The sequence below is a fragment of the Alligator sinensis genome, unplaced genomic scaffold (assembly GCF_000455745.1).
Source record: "Alligator sinensis unplaced genomic scaffold, ASM45574v1 scaffold1944_1, whole genome shotgun sequence".
NCBI classification, from domain to species: Eukaryota; Metazoa; Chordata; order Crocodylia; family Alligatoridae; genus Alligator; species Alligator sinensis.
In genome coordinates, this window is record NW_005844095.1 from 1 (window position 1) to 13,821 (window position 13,821).

Genomic DNA, 13,821 nt, shown 5'->3' on the forward strand with positions numbered 1-13,821 from the left:
TAGCATCTACATAATTATAAAAAAAAATGTGATCCTTTTCCTTTCATTACTAATGGACCTCCAAGCAGCTGTATAAGAGTTGTGACCACATATACAAACGATTTCTATGCAATACACAATAAATATGGTTTTTTACAGTATGCAGGACTCGCTCGGCGGAATCATCTGATCTTTGTTAAGCAGGGAGCTGATGGTCATGGTTGCCTTGAGACATTAAAAACTATGAACAAAAGATTTATCCTTCAATCCTACTATTAGATCTGCAAGTCAAGGCATCTGAATTTCTCTGGGGGCCTCTAGACATGATTCCAGCTGCAGCATTGCTTTCCCTATGCGATGGAGACATCATGCCATGTGCGCGGCTACAGGTGCATCAAGCAGGCTGTCAGGAGCACCGCTGGAAGAATTATATGGCTAACATCTTGGGCACTATACTGGCTGCATAGCAAATGTCAAGAAAAGGTAGATTTCCAAGAAAAACAAAAATGGTGAGGGTGCTGCGGCACATGAGTTACAAGGAGATGCTGAAGGAGCTGGGCTGATTGAGTCTGGAGAAAAGAAGACCAAGGGGGGTTGAATAGCAGCCTTCACCTCCCTGCAGGGGGGCTGCAAAGAGGATGGAGCTGGGCTGGTCTCAGTGGGGACAGATGGCAGGACAAGGAACAATGGGCTCAAGTTACAGCAAGGGCTGTTTAGGTTGGATATTGGGAAGAAACTCTCTCACTTGGAGGGTAGCAAAGCGCTGGAACAGTTTACCCAGAGAGACTGTAGATTCATCGTCCTTGGAAGTTTTTAAGACCCGGCTCGACAAAGCCTTGGCTTGGACGAGACAGTTGGGGATGGTCCCACTTGGAGCAGAAGGTGGGACTAGATGATCTCCTGAGGTCCCTTCCAACCCAGCCAGGGAGATCCTGACCTCCAGCGGCTGAAGCACAGTCCAAGAGCTAAAGCACGCGATGAGGGAAACTGTGACCCAGCCTGCGATTCCCTCGCTGAGACCATCCAGTGCGGTGCCTCGTACTCTGTACAAATCCCACACGCCTGATTCTCCAGGGCCCTGCGCTGTGCATGCCCCATTCCCCATGTAGTTGCCAAAGTTCATCCAGTGGTGCTCTTCCCTCTTCTTGCACTGGCTTAGCTGCAAAATGTCAGCCCTAGTGACACCCACCAGTAACATTATTTCGGCAAAGCACTGGCGTCAGGCCTAGTCTGTACAAGACAGCTGTATGGGGCAGGATGGGATCACTTTGCCAATATGCAGCACCTGGTGCTGAAGCAGCAGAGTGGTGGAATAAAAACACGCTACATCTCAAAGTGTGCTACTGGTAGGGAAACTGAGGCATGGAGAGCAGACCCATGGCACTAAGTAGGATAATGGCAAAACGAGGCTGGAAACTAGTTGAGCTCCTCTGCCCAACCTGTGTTGTAAGCATCCGGCCACTGGGCCTCCCTGTACAGACAGAAGTCTGAATTACAGGCGAGGCTTAAGTGACGGGAGAACCATGTCCATCATTTTTAGCTCTCTCTGGGTAAAATTCACCCCCAGAGGCTGATAAATTCATATCTCAGGCACAGGCCAAGGCACCCCTCCCATCCATTTTACGTCTGATCCTGGCTTAAGTGGAGCCCAAGCCTCAAAAACCCAATGAGATTCACTTCTAGAGCAAACGAATCTTCCTCAACTACCGTGCACGGAAATCAGGATGTGGCATCTGTGGGACACCAGTACGGAAAGATCTTCCCGGGGCATTGAGCCGCAGGCAACTGCTAACCAAAGGAATTCCCAAAATCATCAGTCCAAAATCCTTATTCATAGCTACACGGCACAACACCTGAAACAACCTACACTATGCTAAAGGTAAAAGCCAGGGAGGTGAGGACATTGCAAATGCCGTGCCACTGCTACAATGGAGAAAAGTGGTAGCTGACAGTTCATTCTTGGTTGTAGCTGGAGCCGTATAATTTGCTGGTCTGCACAGCCATTTTCCAGACTGAAATGACATTCTTCATCTGCAGGTCTTGGCTCAAAGTACGGGTCAGATTTTCAATGTACTGATCTTCTTTTCCCTCTTGTTGCAAATATCCTTCAAAGGTCTCCACTATCCTGTTTTAAGAGAAAATATCGTGTTAACATTGCAGGACAGAGGTTCGGAAAAAAAAGTGCTGGGTAGCAGAGAAGACGGGACTGGGCCCACCTCACTCGGACACTGCTGATTTGCTTCACGCCTGAAGGGAGACCTGGGGTCTGCTCTGGGCTGCCAAGGGTATTCAGGGTTTTCCACTAATGAGTAAAATACATAAAGGGCCATGGCAACAGGAAGAACAACTCCGGACTCTCCATGCCTAGCTGTGCCCATTTCACAGAGTCAGCGTCCCTCTTCTTTGCTCCCCTTTTGGCTTGATGACTGTGCTTTTGGCTAATAACCTAGTTTCAAAATGAGGGGAAACAATGCACCTGCCTCGTCTAGTCTGTCAACCGGTACTCGGGGTGCCCTGCTGGGACGCTGGAAATGTGGGTTTGAGGACTCTTTGGCTGACGATGGTCTAGACCCTGGGTCTCCCTTTGTTTGGCAGGGGTTAAGAGGGGGTTGAATAAGATGCTTGTGAAAATCCTGCAGGAGGAGCATAATCTACCTTGTACAATCCATCTCACCCCAGTCTCTAATTATTAGAGATCAGTTAAATCTGGAAGAACATCTGGCTGTTAGTTTTATGGGCGAATTATGAACCTTAGGCAAAAACACCTCCTGTGATTGGGTTTGCATTTCCCATTGAATGCCTCCTCCCAAAAACTCTGCCCCCTTTCTCAAGTTAGGACAAATAGAAAATAGTTTCTCGGTCTCTCTTCTAGTCACTATTTAATGTCTGTTAAATGGTAGCCGCATCTACAGGAGACGCTTATTGTGCAGTAGCTCGTTATTACCGCGCAATAAGCATCACGAGGTAGCCGTGCTGGGACACTACTGCGCAGTAATACCGGTTATGCAAATGCTAAATGACTGCAAAGTAACAACTGCATAGCCGGCGTCTCGAGTAGACGAGGCTGGTGACTACCCATTTTTAGTAATCTCCTCTTTTAAGTAACTATCCGTACGTTTCTGAAGAGCTGTCCTTAAAATGCTCCATAATCTGAGCTCACGCTTTTGATAAAAGTGTATGGATATTGGGCAGGAAAATGCAGCACATTCGGTTTCTAAGCCCTATTTGTTTTCTTAATATTTTTATAGCATTTAAGGTTAAAAAAAAAATCCCAGCTCCACAACAGTGGACTATAAATCAACAGGTGTCAAAGGATGCTCAGAGTGCAAGTTGTAAGGATAAATTAGCCGCCAACCAGTTTGTTCACCCAGGTTGACATTTTCTTACTGAGAAGAAAAAGCACATTTGCAAAGAGAAGAAATTCATTCTCACCCCCACTTAGGACTATAGCTGCCTAATGTCACCACGATCATTTCATGCAGGTCAGCAATGAAGAAATCAATGTTGATGGTGGAAAAAGCCTTTGTTAGCTCCTCCCTCTTCACTGCCTCCAGCTCCTCTTGATATCTCTTGTCCACCAGGAAAAAGGGATTCTGAAATGACAAAATGGTCAGGAGCGGACACAGATGCATTACAGAAGGCCCCCAATGTCAGCTGACCCCCTTCAAATACTGGAAGTGCTATGATAAGGAAGATGGAAAGCGCCGTTTCTCTCTTGCTGCAGACAGGAGGACATGAACCAATGGCTTGAAACTGCAGTCAAGTAGGTTTAGATTGGGGATCAGAAAAAACGTCTTCCCTGCAAGAACGGGGAGTTGTGGGCTCTCCATCACTCTTCAAGAAGAGGTTGGCCAGCCACTGTTTGATTCACAGAGCTCTGTGCATTCATAAAGCCGCTTCTTGGGGTCAAATCAATCACTGCTTTTGGGATCAGGGTGGAGTTTTACCCCAAAGTTAGCTTTACCATGAGCATGGACCATGGGGGTTTTGCCTTCCTCTGTTGTGTGCGTCTGTAGAGGGGGCAGCAGGGCGAGGGTGTTTGCCATCTTCCGGATAGCTCTCAAATGATTTTGAACAACCCTTATAGCAGCAGGACATTGGCCACTATGGTTCCCCTGATTTACACCTGGCAGATTATGGTGTTATGTCTTGGGATATGTCCGGGACTGTGCAGTTGGACTAAGATGTTAGACAGTATATTTGTATAGGGTGGATGGTTTTAGGGCTGGACTAGATGACCTCTCAAGATCCCTTCCAGCCCCACTTCTCTATGATTTTAGGAAAACTGATTAAATGGACCGCTGACTCGCTGCACAGCTTTGGCAGCTTTTAGTCCAGGTATCAAGGAAGTGCCCACTGGTGTCCTGGATTTTTCATGCATAAACCACTGTGAAATAATAAAGGAAGCAACTGGATTTTTATTGAGCGCACTTGCTTCCAGCCATATTTTGCACTGTGCCCAAAACCATCTTCTGCCAAAGCACACGGACCTTCCTGGAAGCTTACTGATTTCAATCTCGGAGTCAGCCCTCCTACAACTCCTCGTCCAGGTTTCCTACTGCTTTTCACACTTGTGCAACACAACTGCGATCTGGCTCAGCTCCAAGACACCAAGAACAACCTGTACTTTCAGTTTTCTGATTGAAAATCTTGCAGGTTTTGTGTATTCACTCAGGTGAACGTTACCAGTGGAAAGCTGACGGCTTCCAACTCGCTGAAAACCCAGATGTCCTGTGAAAACCAGTGCTGGCAACAATATTTCAGCCAGCCCTTGTCATTGCCTTCCCTCCTCCTCCTCCCGGCTTACATTTTCCTGCAATTTCTTCTGTTACCTGATTCATTTGCACAAGCAGCACCAATATCCTCACTGACAGGACTTGCCACAGGGACAGGATGTGCTTCAGCTGCGTTTGCGGCACCACCTGGGAGATGAAAGCACAGGCAGGGACTTAGCTGGATTTTAGGCCCTACATGGATCACCGTTTCACAGGGTTGAGCATGCTCTTCACTCCCTGCAAAGTCCTTCCCTTGTGAATGGCCAAAGTCTGGCTTGAAGACCTAAAGGATCAGGGTCTTGCTGGTCTCTGCCCGGCTGCTGGCTGAGATTGGGGCCATGCTGATTAATTCATGCTTATTTTGATCCATAATGCAGTGATTCTTCGGCTATGCCTCTCTCCATCTCCTCCAAAGCGTACTACAATGCAAGTACATTCCCTGGAAAAATAACCCCTGGGTAACATTTTCTGGAAGTGATGAAGCGAGCGAAGAGCAAAGATCCACTTTCTAAAGAGACTGGCATGGCATGGCTAACAGCCATGTTAGCTGCCTAGCTCCACTATTTTGACCCTGACAAGCTCTATTTGACCACTGCCAACACCTGTGGGGCACCTGAAACCTGTCCTTCCCCACCTAGCTCCTCAGTTTGATGCCTGCTGCTGCTTTTGGACAGAGCCATCCAGGACTGCCTGCTGGCGAGTACCATCGCCCCTGCAGGGCCTAGCCTTGTAGATGCTCTTAGGGCAGGGGGCGCTCCTGGTGCTCCTCCTTTTTAATAAGAAAAGCTGTCAGGGGCCACGTCTCCACAAGATGCTGACTGCACAGCAGCTCGTTATGACTGCGCAGTGGCATTGCATGGCACGAAGCGTGACGCAATGCTACTATAGATACGATATGTATCTACCACAGATGCATGCATATCCACGTATAGATGTATACGCATGTGCACAGGTGTATGTGAACATCTGGGTGTGCATCTGTTCATGTAAGCATTTGTGGTTTTCAGGGGTCAGAAAGTGTGCTTTTTTTAACTCACACAATTGAATTTTTCTACAAAAAATGTCAAACTCCTGTGAAAAATCCCCCATTCCATTTTCCTCACCATTAAAATCTTTTCAGTTTGTGGAAAACTAAGACGAGAGAGGTTTTCTGTTTTGTTTTTAAGCTTTTCAAACAAGATTTGCAATTTTTCTCAAAGAAATAATGTCAGGTAAGGTTAACTCTGCTCAGTATGCCAGTTTCTGTAGAACAATTTTTTTTTTTTTTAATTCCTAGTGTACCATTTTATATATAATTACACCCCCCCAACACACACACCCGCGCTTCAAAGTAACCACCAGGAACGGAGATAAGCAGCACAAAATATTTGACAAGGAGAGCTCCACTTTCACATATGCAAAATACAAAGTCCATTTTCTTACTGGTAGGTCCCTGAAGTGCTTTGCATCTGCATCCATCCTCAGGTCATTTCTGACATAGTCAGTCAAGAGGCGCCCTGGCTCCCCTCCAGTCACAGCTAGGAACTCGGCAGCTACTTTTAACGTGGACAGTGCTCTGGAGATATCGCTCACGGACCTAGCCACCTCCATAACGCTTTTCACTTGACTCACGCTCAACGGTTCCTAGGAACACAAGAAGAGGTGAAAAAAATAACGCAGGACTGAGGCACTCAGGTCCTGTTGCTGTCAGTGGTGTTCGAACCCCCTGGGTATTTGAGGACACATCCATGCAGCACAGTGATGGTTGTTCGTGGCATCTGCTCGTGGTAGCGATGGGAGACAATATTATTTGTTGGGGGCTGAGCACCGTTGTGGGGCTTGCAAGTACTGGTGCTACGTGGTGCCGGACGAGCTGTCATCAGCCACCGTGAAATGAGTTTGGGAGGGCCAAGCCCCATTAGCCCCGCACTGCCTATGCCTGCTCAGACACCTGTACTAGCTGCACCCAGCTAGTGCAGAGCAGCGAGGATGCAGCTCCATGTGCTAGCAACTAGGGAACAAAGTTTCTAGGGAACCCAGGGGTGCTCTCTGGTTATCATCATGTGCCATATCCTGACCACCCTCTCTTGCCTGCCTTTGTCACCTGCGCCAGTTAGATGAAACTAGCACAGGGTGGCAAACCCGTGGTACAATTCCATTGTGTTGTATGGGCATCAGCTCTTCCTCATGCGATTTCTGTCCTGGCCTTGCAGGATCTAAGCTATTGCATACAATGCATGAAGAAAATCAATATCATCATATGCAAGATGGGTAAATAATGCACAAGTGACATGGCGTTTAATCCATTCTGGTAGTTAAGACTATAAAGCCTGGTGATGCCCTGAGAGAAAGTCCCCCAACAGGTTAGGTCTGTGCATTTTATGACCCACGTCTCTGTTACCTGAGGCAGCTGTTCTTTAACTTTGGCCTTCGTGAACTGCAGCGTCTTCAAGTGCCATGGTGGCATGGATGGAGCTGTCTGAAAAGGAACATGGTAGTTGTCAGTGACTCGCATATCAAGCACGGCATCGTTCTGCGTACACAGAAAAGACCATGAATGGACATTTCAAGTATTAAAGCTACATTTTCTAAAGTGCTTAAGTGATTTAGGAGCTGAAGTCCCAGCGCAAAAAGCAATGAGGGATCTGACTGAACACAGTGCTTAGGCACCCCTGGTTTAAATCGCAGGCCCAGCTCAATAATATCGTGGCAGAAGCCACCATGGCCTGCATCAAGCCATCTTGTTGCAACGAAATGCCATGGTATGGCCACTTGCTGGGGAACTCCCCTGCAAGTGGCCGTATTGTGGCATTTCATTGCAAATCACATTTTTCATGAAAATCCCTTAATTTCATGATTTTCACGAACATGCAAAATTGCAGCTTACTGCTCTTGGATCCCATTGACTTTTAATGGGAGATCGGTGCTGAACTTGCCTAGGAACGTTTTAGTAACCTCCACGATGCCTACCTGTACCTTGGACTATCTTGCTAAAGGGCAATGAAATGTAGGTTCCTAACAGGACTGGGCTGGGAAGGAGTTCTCCAGTCCTGCAAGATTTTTCAAACCTCCAAAGTGTTTTCTGTCTCAAATACTGGCAAATCAACATCTCAGCTGTCATGCACAGTAACCCTGAAACTGCTTTGCATTTGGGCCGATCAACATATTTAATTGTGGGGAATTACAAACATTTTGTTGCACTTTAAAACTGGGATCAACATTTTTTTTTTTTAAGTTACTAAAATTTGGGAACGAAGAGTCATTTCCAATGGAATATTGACACGTTTCGCTCCAAAACATCCAAGTGGGAATGGCTCAACATATTCACAGCTTCTTCCCAAAGTGCACGCTGTCCAAAAGCTCCAGATCAGCTGGCCTCGAGGATGTACGTCCCTGTGAAACATTGCACTTAAGCTCCTAGCCACAGCGGTGTTTTTGAAGATCTTACCTTCAGATTGAAGATGGTGAGCCTGATTCACCAAGCCCCTCCTATGTGTTGCCTATGTTCTTACCCCAAATGAGACTGGTCCTGAACTCACCTGCACTTTTATACTGGGTTTCCCACTGATGAACCGATTTATTGCTTGCCTCTGCAGAGTTTGAAAGTGGAACTGGGTGGTCTTGGTCCCGTTTTCCTCCAACACATACTGGAAGTTTGACAGTGCCATAGTGATCATGTCACTTGGGGTAACTGTTATCACAGATGACGCCCGCACTTCTTCAGCGGAAACAGACCTGGAGAAGAGGGCGCAGCAATGTGAGGAGAAGCCCTCTTTACAGCCACCAAAACTGAAGGAGGAATGAGCCAGCTTGGGCTATTTATTTCCAGCTCTCCAGGCTCCCAAACATGGGATTCCTGCGATTATACTTGCTTTCCTCGAACACCCCAATTCTTGGAGTCATGGGATCATGCGAGAAAATACTTGGTATTAAAAACGAGGCATGGCACAATCCTATTCCACTCCAGATGCCTAAATGACCTGGTCACAGTTGCATAACTTCAGGGCTTAGTGTTTGCTCATAGCTTCAGGTTCAAAACTGCCCTGAACATTGTGTGGGGTGGGGAGAAGGAGGTTCCCCCTAGGCTTTTGCCCAAGAGCTGAGCGGTCAGGGCACTTGCCAAGGAACAAAAGATCGAGCTCTCGGCCCCCCTTGCTCAAGGGGTTGGGACCTGCGTCTCTTGCTTTGTAACACAGTGCTTTAACAGCCCATCCCTACCTTAGTCCTGGTCAATGGAAGTTACAAGCTGGGTCTGTTCGTTGCTGCCATCTTGCTTGGTTATAAAGAAAAACACACGGTCCCATTTCTACTCAATGCTGACAAAAGAGGCACCAGCAAGTGGTCTCTTTGTTCAATGTCCGTCGGTATTCGAGTGCCAGAGCTGGGTTTTGATCTCAGGCCACCCCAAATAAACTTGTGAGACCACCATCCATAAGGATGACCAAACCGCTCAAAATGCAGTGAAGACAGCAAATATTTCTGTTGTCACGCACCAGTCAAATACCGACTCAGAACAGACCTGTAAGGGGACTAAAGCAACTTCACTGTCTGCCCGGGTAGAGCTCATGAGAGATGGCTGGAAGGGATCTGTTATCAAATCCCCCCTCAGTCTTCTCTTCTCTAGCCTAAATCATCCTAGTTCTTTCTGCCTTTCCTCATACATCTTGCCTCCCAGACCCCTATTCAGTTTGTCGCTTTGAGCTGGACTTTGTCCAGCCTGCCCACATCCTTCTTGAAGCACAGGACCCAAAACTGGACACAGGACTCCAGGTGAGGCCTCACTACTGCTGAGTAGAGCAAAGGAATCGCTTCCTTGCTCAGGAAGGCTGAGAGAAACAAATACATTATGGGTGCCTAGACATGTGCTCCGAGGTGGAGGTGGGGGGGCGCTTTAGTTGGAATGGCTCGCAGTGTCATGTGTATTCGGTGTCCCACGCTCAAAATGGCAGCGGAGGTGCTTTACTAAAGCTCATTCAATGAGCTGCAGTAAAAACGCCCCTGCCACCACTTTTAAACACGGGGACGCTGAATACATGTGATGCAGAGGCTGTCGGAGCGTGCAAATTAGCACGCTCTAGCAGACTCAAATAGCCACGTCTACTCCGACGCGTGCTAATTAGCACACGGAGCAGAGGTCTGTCACATGTATAGGTGCCCGCAACACTTCAACCTTTTCTGCATTATCGATAATTAAATTGCCTTCCACGGTCCATAGGGAAGCCGACGCATTGACTGGTCCTCCTCTTGCTTGTGACGAACTGGTAGATCCCTTTTTATTGCCTTTTATGCCCCTTACCAGTCGCACCTCAACCTTCCTAATTTTATCCATGCAGTACTCTCATACTCTTCCCTAGTAGTATGACCAAGTTTTCACTTTGTTGAAGGATTCCTTTTTTTGGGTTTCAGCTCATTCAAGAGACTGCGGTCTAGCCAGGGTGGCCTCCTGTTGCACCTTCCCATTTTTCTGACATAAATCAAATTGTCTAGGAGAATCATGTGATTGTAAGGCACAGCAAGCATCAGGTACTTCAACACCTTGCAGCAGTGAGTAAAACTCAGGAAGCAAAATGTAAATTGTAGGGCTCAGAGCAGTGTCCAGCCTTTCTGAGCTGCGGGCTAGGCGAGCGGTGTGGGGTCAGGTGGGTTGCCTAGTCTGTGCAAGTCACCACAAGTGAGAAGTTTGGAGGATACCTTTGCTTTTCTTTAGTGAGCTGAGCCGCTGTGTCGATTAAGCTGTTCTGGAGCTCGATTAGGAATTTTGTAACGATGGAACTGATGGATGGGTCAGTCGGGAGGAGGTCCAGGACGGCGGTGTCAGTGTCGATTTCTTTATTTTGCAGCTGTTCGGGGATTTGCATTCCTGTAACAGAACACAGAATCGGCCACTCCGTGCATATGGAGTCACTGCCACAGGCTGTCACCTGCCAGTGGTGAAACTGGGAGGAAAATTAGATGCATTTGTCACAAGAAGATTTCCAACCATTGCAGATTGGTTGTTTTTGCATGTCAAATTTAAGCATGCTTACGAAGTTCAAACAAGTCCTGTCTAGACACTAGCGCTCGGTGGCTGCATCTACACGAGATGCTGACTGCTCCCTAACTCGTTTCTACTGCGCAGTCAGCATCACCAAAAAGCATCACCAAAAAGCGATTCGGGGAGGCTAGCGTGCAGTAAGGCTGGTACTTGTGCGTGTATTTAGTACTTGTGTATGCGTCAGCATCTTGTGTAGACGCAGCCAGTCTGTCTTTGGAACTGGGAGGTCAGGTGTTATTTTGCTGGTTGTTGGGGAAGGCGGTCCCTGGGTTCAGGAGTAACCCCACTGGTCATCTTGTCTGCCTGACCAGGCCAGCCTCGCACCTGGAGCTTGTGCTCTCCCTTGGGTGCTGCTGCAGGCTTCTGAGCACCTGTTGGCGCTTCAGCTGTTGCACGCTTGGCCCTGTTTTCCTCTGGTCACACCCGCCACCTTGGTCCACTGTTTAAGACCTTAGCTCCTAGGTATCGGTCCTGCCTTGGTGCAGTCCCGCCTGGGGTTCCTGTATCACCATGCCAGAGGGGCTAGCTGCTGGCACCTACAGCAGGGGAGGGCCGGCCAGGCACCACTGCTCATGGCTACCCCTCTACCCCTGTAGCCACAACCTGGTCCTCTGGTCTCAAGAGCAAACAGAACAAAAACAGATGCTAGCTGCCCTGCAAAGCAAATCCTCTCCCTCCCCAAGGTAAATGTTGCCTGCAGGCCCTACATCTGTCAGAGCCATCTCACCCAGCTTCCCTGGGCGACTTGGAGAGCCCTTCTCTCCTGGGAACACCTCTCCTTGCTGCATGCTTGCATGGTCAGAAACTGGGCTTATATCCCCAAGCCCAGCCTCCTTCCAACCTCCAGGTCTGCTGCACCCAGGGACCAGGTGCAGCTAATTGCTTCATTAGCTACCTGGCCTTTTTAGTGCTGGGCTCAGCTACTCCTTGCCGAACTTTCTGGCCCTGGGATCCCTGCTCTCTCAGACCTTCCTAGTAACAGGGCCGGGACTACAATACCTGATTGTTTGTCTTTGGAAGACATGACAACAATGAGCAATGCAAAATGAGCTGGTTCGGGTACCATGCTGCAACACCCTGCCATGGCTCAAATCAGCCCCATCAAGAAAGGCAGACATCTTCTTAGTTTATGATTTTCATTTGGATGTCTCAATGTGATTTCAATTTGGTCATCAAGCCGTATGGTTGCTTAGATGATCAAATGAAGATACAACGTCACCCCACAAATACTGCCTTGGTGAATCAGTCCCACTGAGAAAAGCAGACGTTCCTTAATTTGGCACATGACAGGAGACTATCTAGAAAGAAAATCAGAAGGCCATGAAAGTCCAAATACCTGTGCTTTTAGGATTCAATTTTATATTACTCCAAACTTTCTGAATGATGTGTACAGCTCCTTCAAAAGCCAAACGTTGATCACCTGAAGTTGGGGAGGGGAGGAAAAAAACATTTGTCAATATATGTTATTCAGGAGTGTGTGTACACGTATATATACTGTGTACCATATTACACATATATACACATACGTGTATGTATATATGTAAAAACCTGGCGTCTCATTGCTAAAGTATATCTTAGGGTTACAAGGTTTAAAGAGAAGTTCAACGACAATTACATGAAAGGAGATTTATCTCCAGATGCTGGGTAAAAATATAAAAAGTTGTGTGGCTATCGGAGAGGAGCATGCTCAAAGGCAGCAAAAGCAGATCTGCTCCACCAAAAAAAGTCGTAATCCCAAAAGAAGATTAAATGAGTTAGAACCAGTTTGTGGAGGGGATCAGATGACAGCAATGGGAGGTTTGGGTGGCTGCTAGAGGGAGTGATATGTGGAGTTACGCTTGCTGTCCCTAGGCTACAAAATGGACTAGAGGGTGTTTTATCATCTTCCCAGGCTCCTGGGATCATTGCCATGTAGGGTCAGGCGAGAAAGTTTTCTTGCCTGATGCTACAGGTGCCGGGGCTCTTTCCCCCCCACTTTTCTCACAGGTTGGGTGTCAGCCTGTGACAACCCTAATTAACACGCTCCAGCAGACTCAATTAATTACAGGGTGTCAGAGCAGCCCCTTGCTACGTGTACAGGCACCCTAAATTCACATCCCACTTTTGTGTTTGCTTCCATAGCCAATGGCACCAAGTGAGTCAGATAACCTGAAATCTGGTAGGCCTCGTGCCCACACGAGGGGCTACCACCCCTGCTGCATTCATCCTGCTCTGCCTTAACACGTACACGTGATATGAGTTTTGCTTGCAACAGCTTGAAGTGCACTTTCACAGAAACCCCTGCACCTAGCTCCTTGAAACTTGGCAGGCTTCATGCCCTTAAAAGGGGATATCAGCCCTGCTGCTTTCATCTGAATCTGCAAAGCAATGACAAAGTTAGAGGTATTTTAGTGATTCCCCATTATAGCCTATGGCCGAATCTCCAAATTGGCGCCGAATCGCCGACTCCGAATCATCCGAATCGCATCAGGACAGCAATACGAATCACCGAATCAAGTCACTGTCCCTCCGAATCAGCCAAATCTGAATCCAAATTGAATGCTTGCTGCTTTGCACAGGCCTACTGATTTTTGCCAGCCAGCAGCTTAACCCCATTGATACAGAGGGAACTTATCCAAAGGGAGGAAACGGGCCAATAACTCTAGAAGTCGACACTGTACCTGAGATATGAGACTGCTCCAAAAACTCTCTAACAGAAAACCGTCCCTCTTCATGGATGTCGCAGTTCTGGTAGGAGTGGATTAAGGCGTGCTGCAGGCTGAGGATGTCAGGCAGGTGCTGCATATACTGGATGTGGTGGTGCTGGAAGAGAAAGTTTGTGGCCTGTTTGACATTGGCTCATCGGAAGACAGAGAATGCTTTGAGTAAGGGGTTGATAGCTAATGAGCCGGGATCCTGCTTTTCTCTGATAAAAAAAATCCCCAGTTTTCAGGTTAAAAAAAATAACCCCAGATCCACCTTTTTCCATGATTAAAACAAAACTGGGCAGGAGCAGCATAAAAAGGTGGGGGCCAGGTTGAATGCCAGAGGCTGAGGCTCTGATAAGTGGCAGTG

General features: G+C 47.6%; 1 protein-coding gene across 1 annotated transcript; it reads right to left on the reverse strand.

Moving 5' to 3' along the window:
- Positions 1-823: 823 nt before the first annotated feature.
- LOC102388172 (E3 ubiquitin-protein ligase RNF213-like) lies at positions 824-13,569 on the reverse strand (the record flags this gene model as incomplete). Its single annotated transcript, XM_006039289.3, has 9 exons — positions 824-2,104; positions 3,412-3,572; positions 4,812-4,901; positions 6,177-6,377; positions 7,135-7,212; positions 8,273-8,468; positions 10,425-10,593; positions 12,104-12,187; positions 13,428-13,569. Coding segments are annotated over 9 exons (1,293 nt in total), but the record flags the coding sequence as incomplete, so codon positions are not given.
- Between the last annotated feature and the right edge of the window lie 252 nt (positions 13,570-13,821).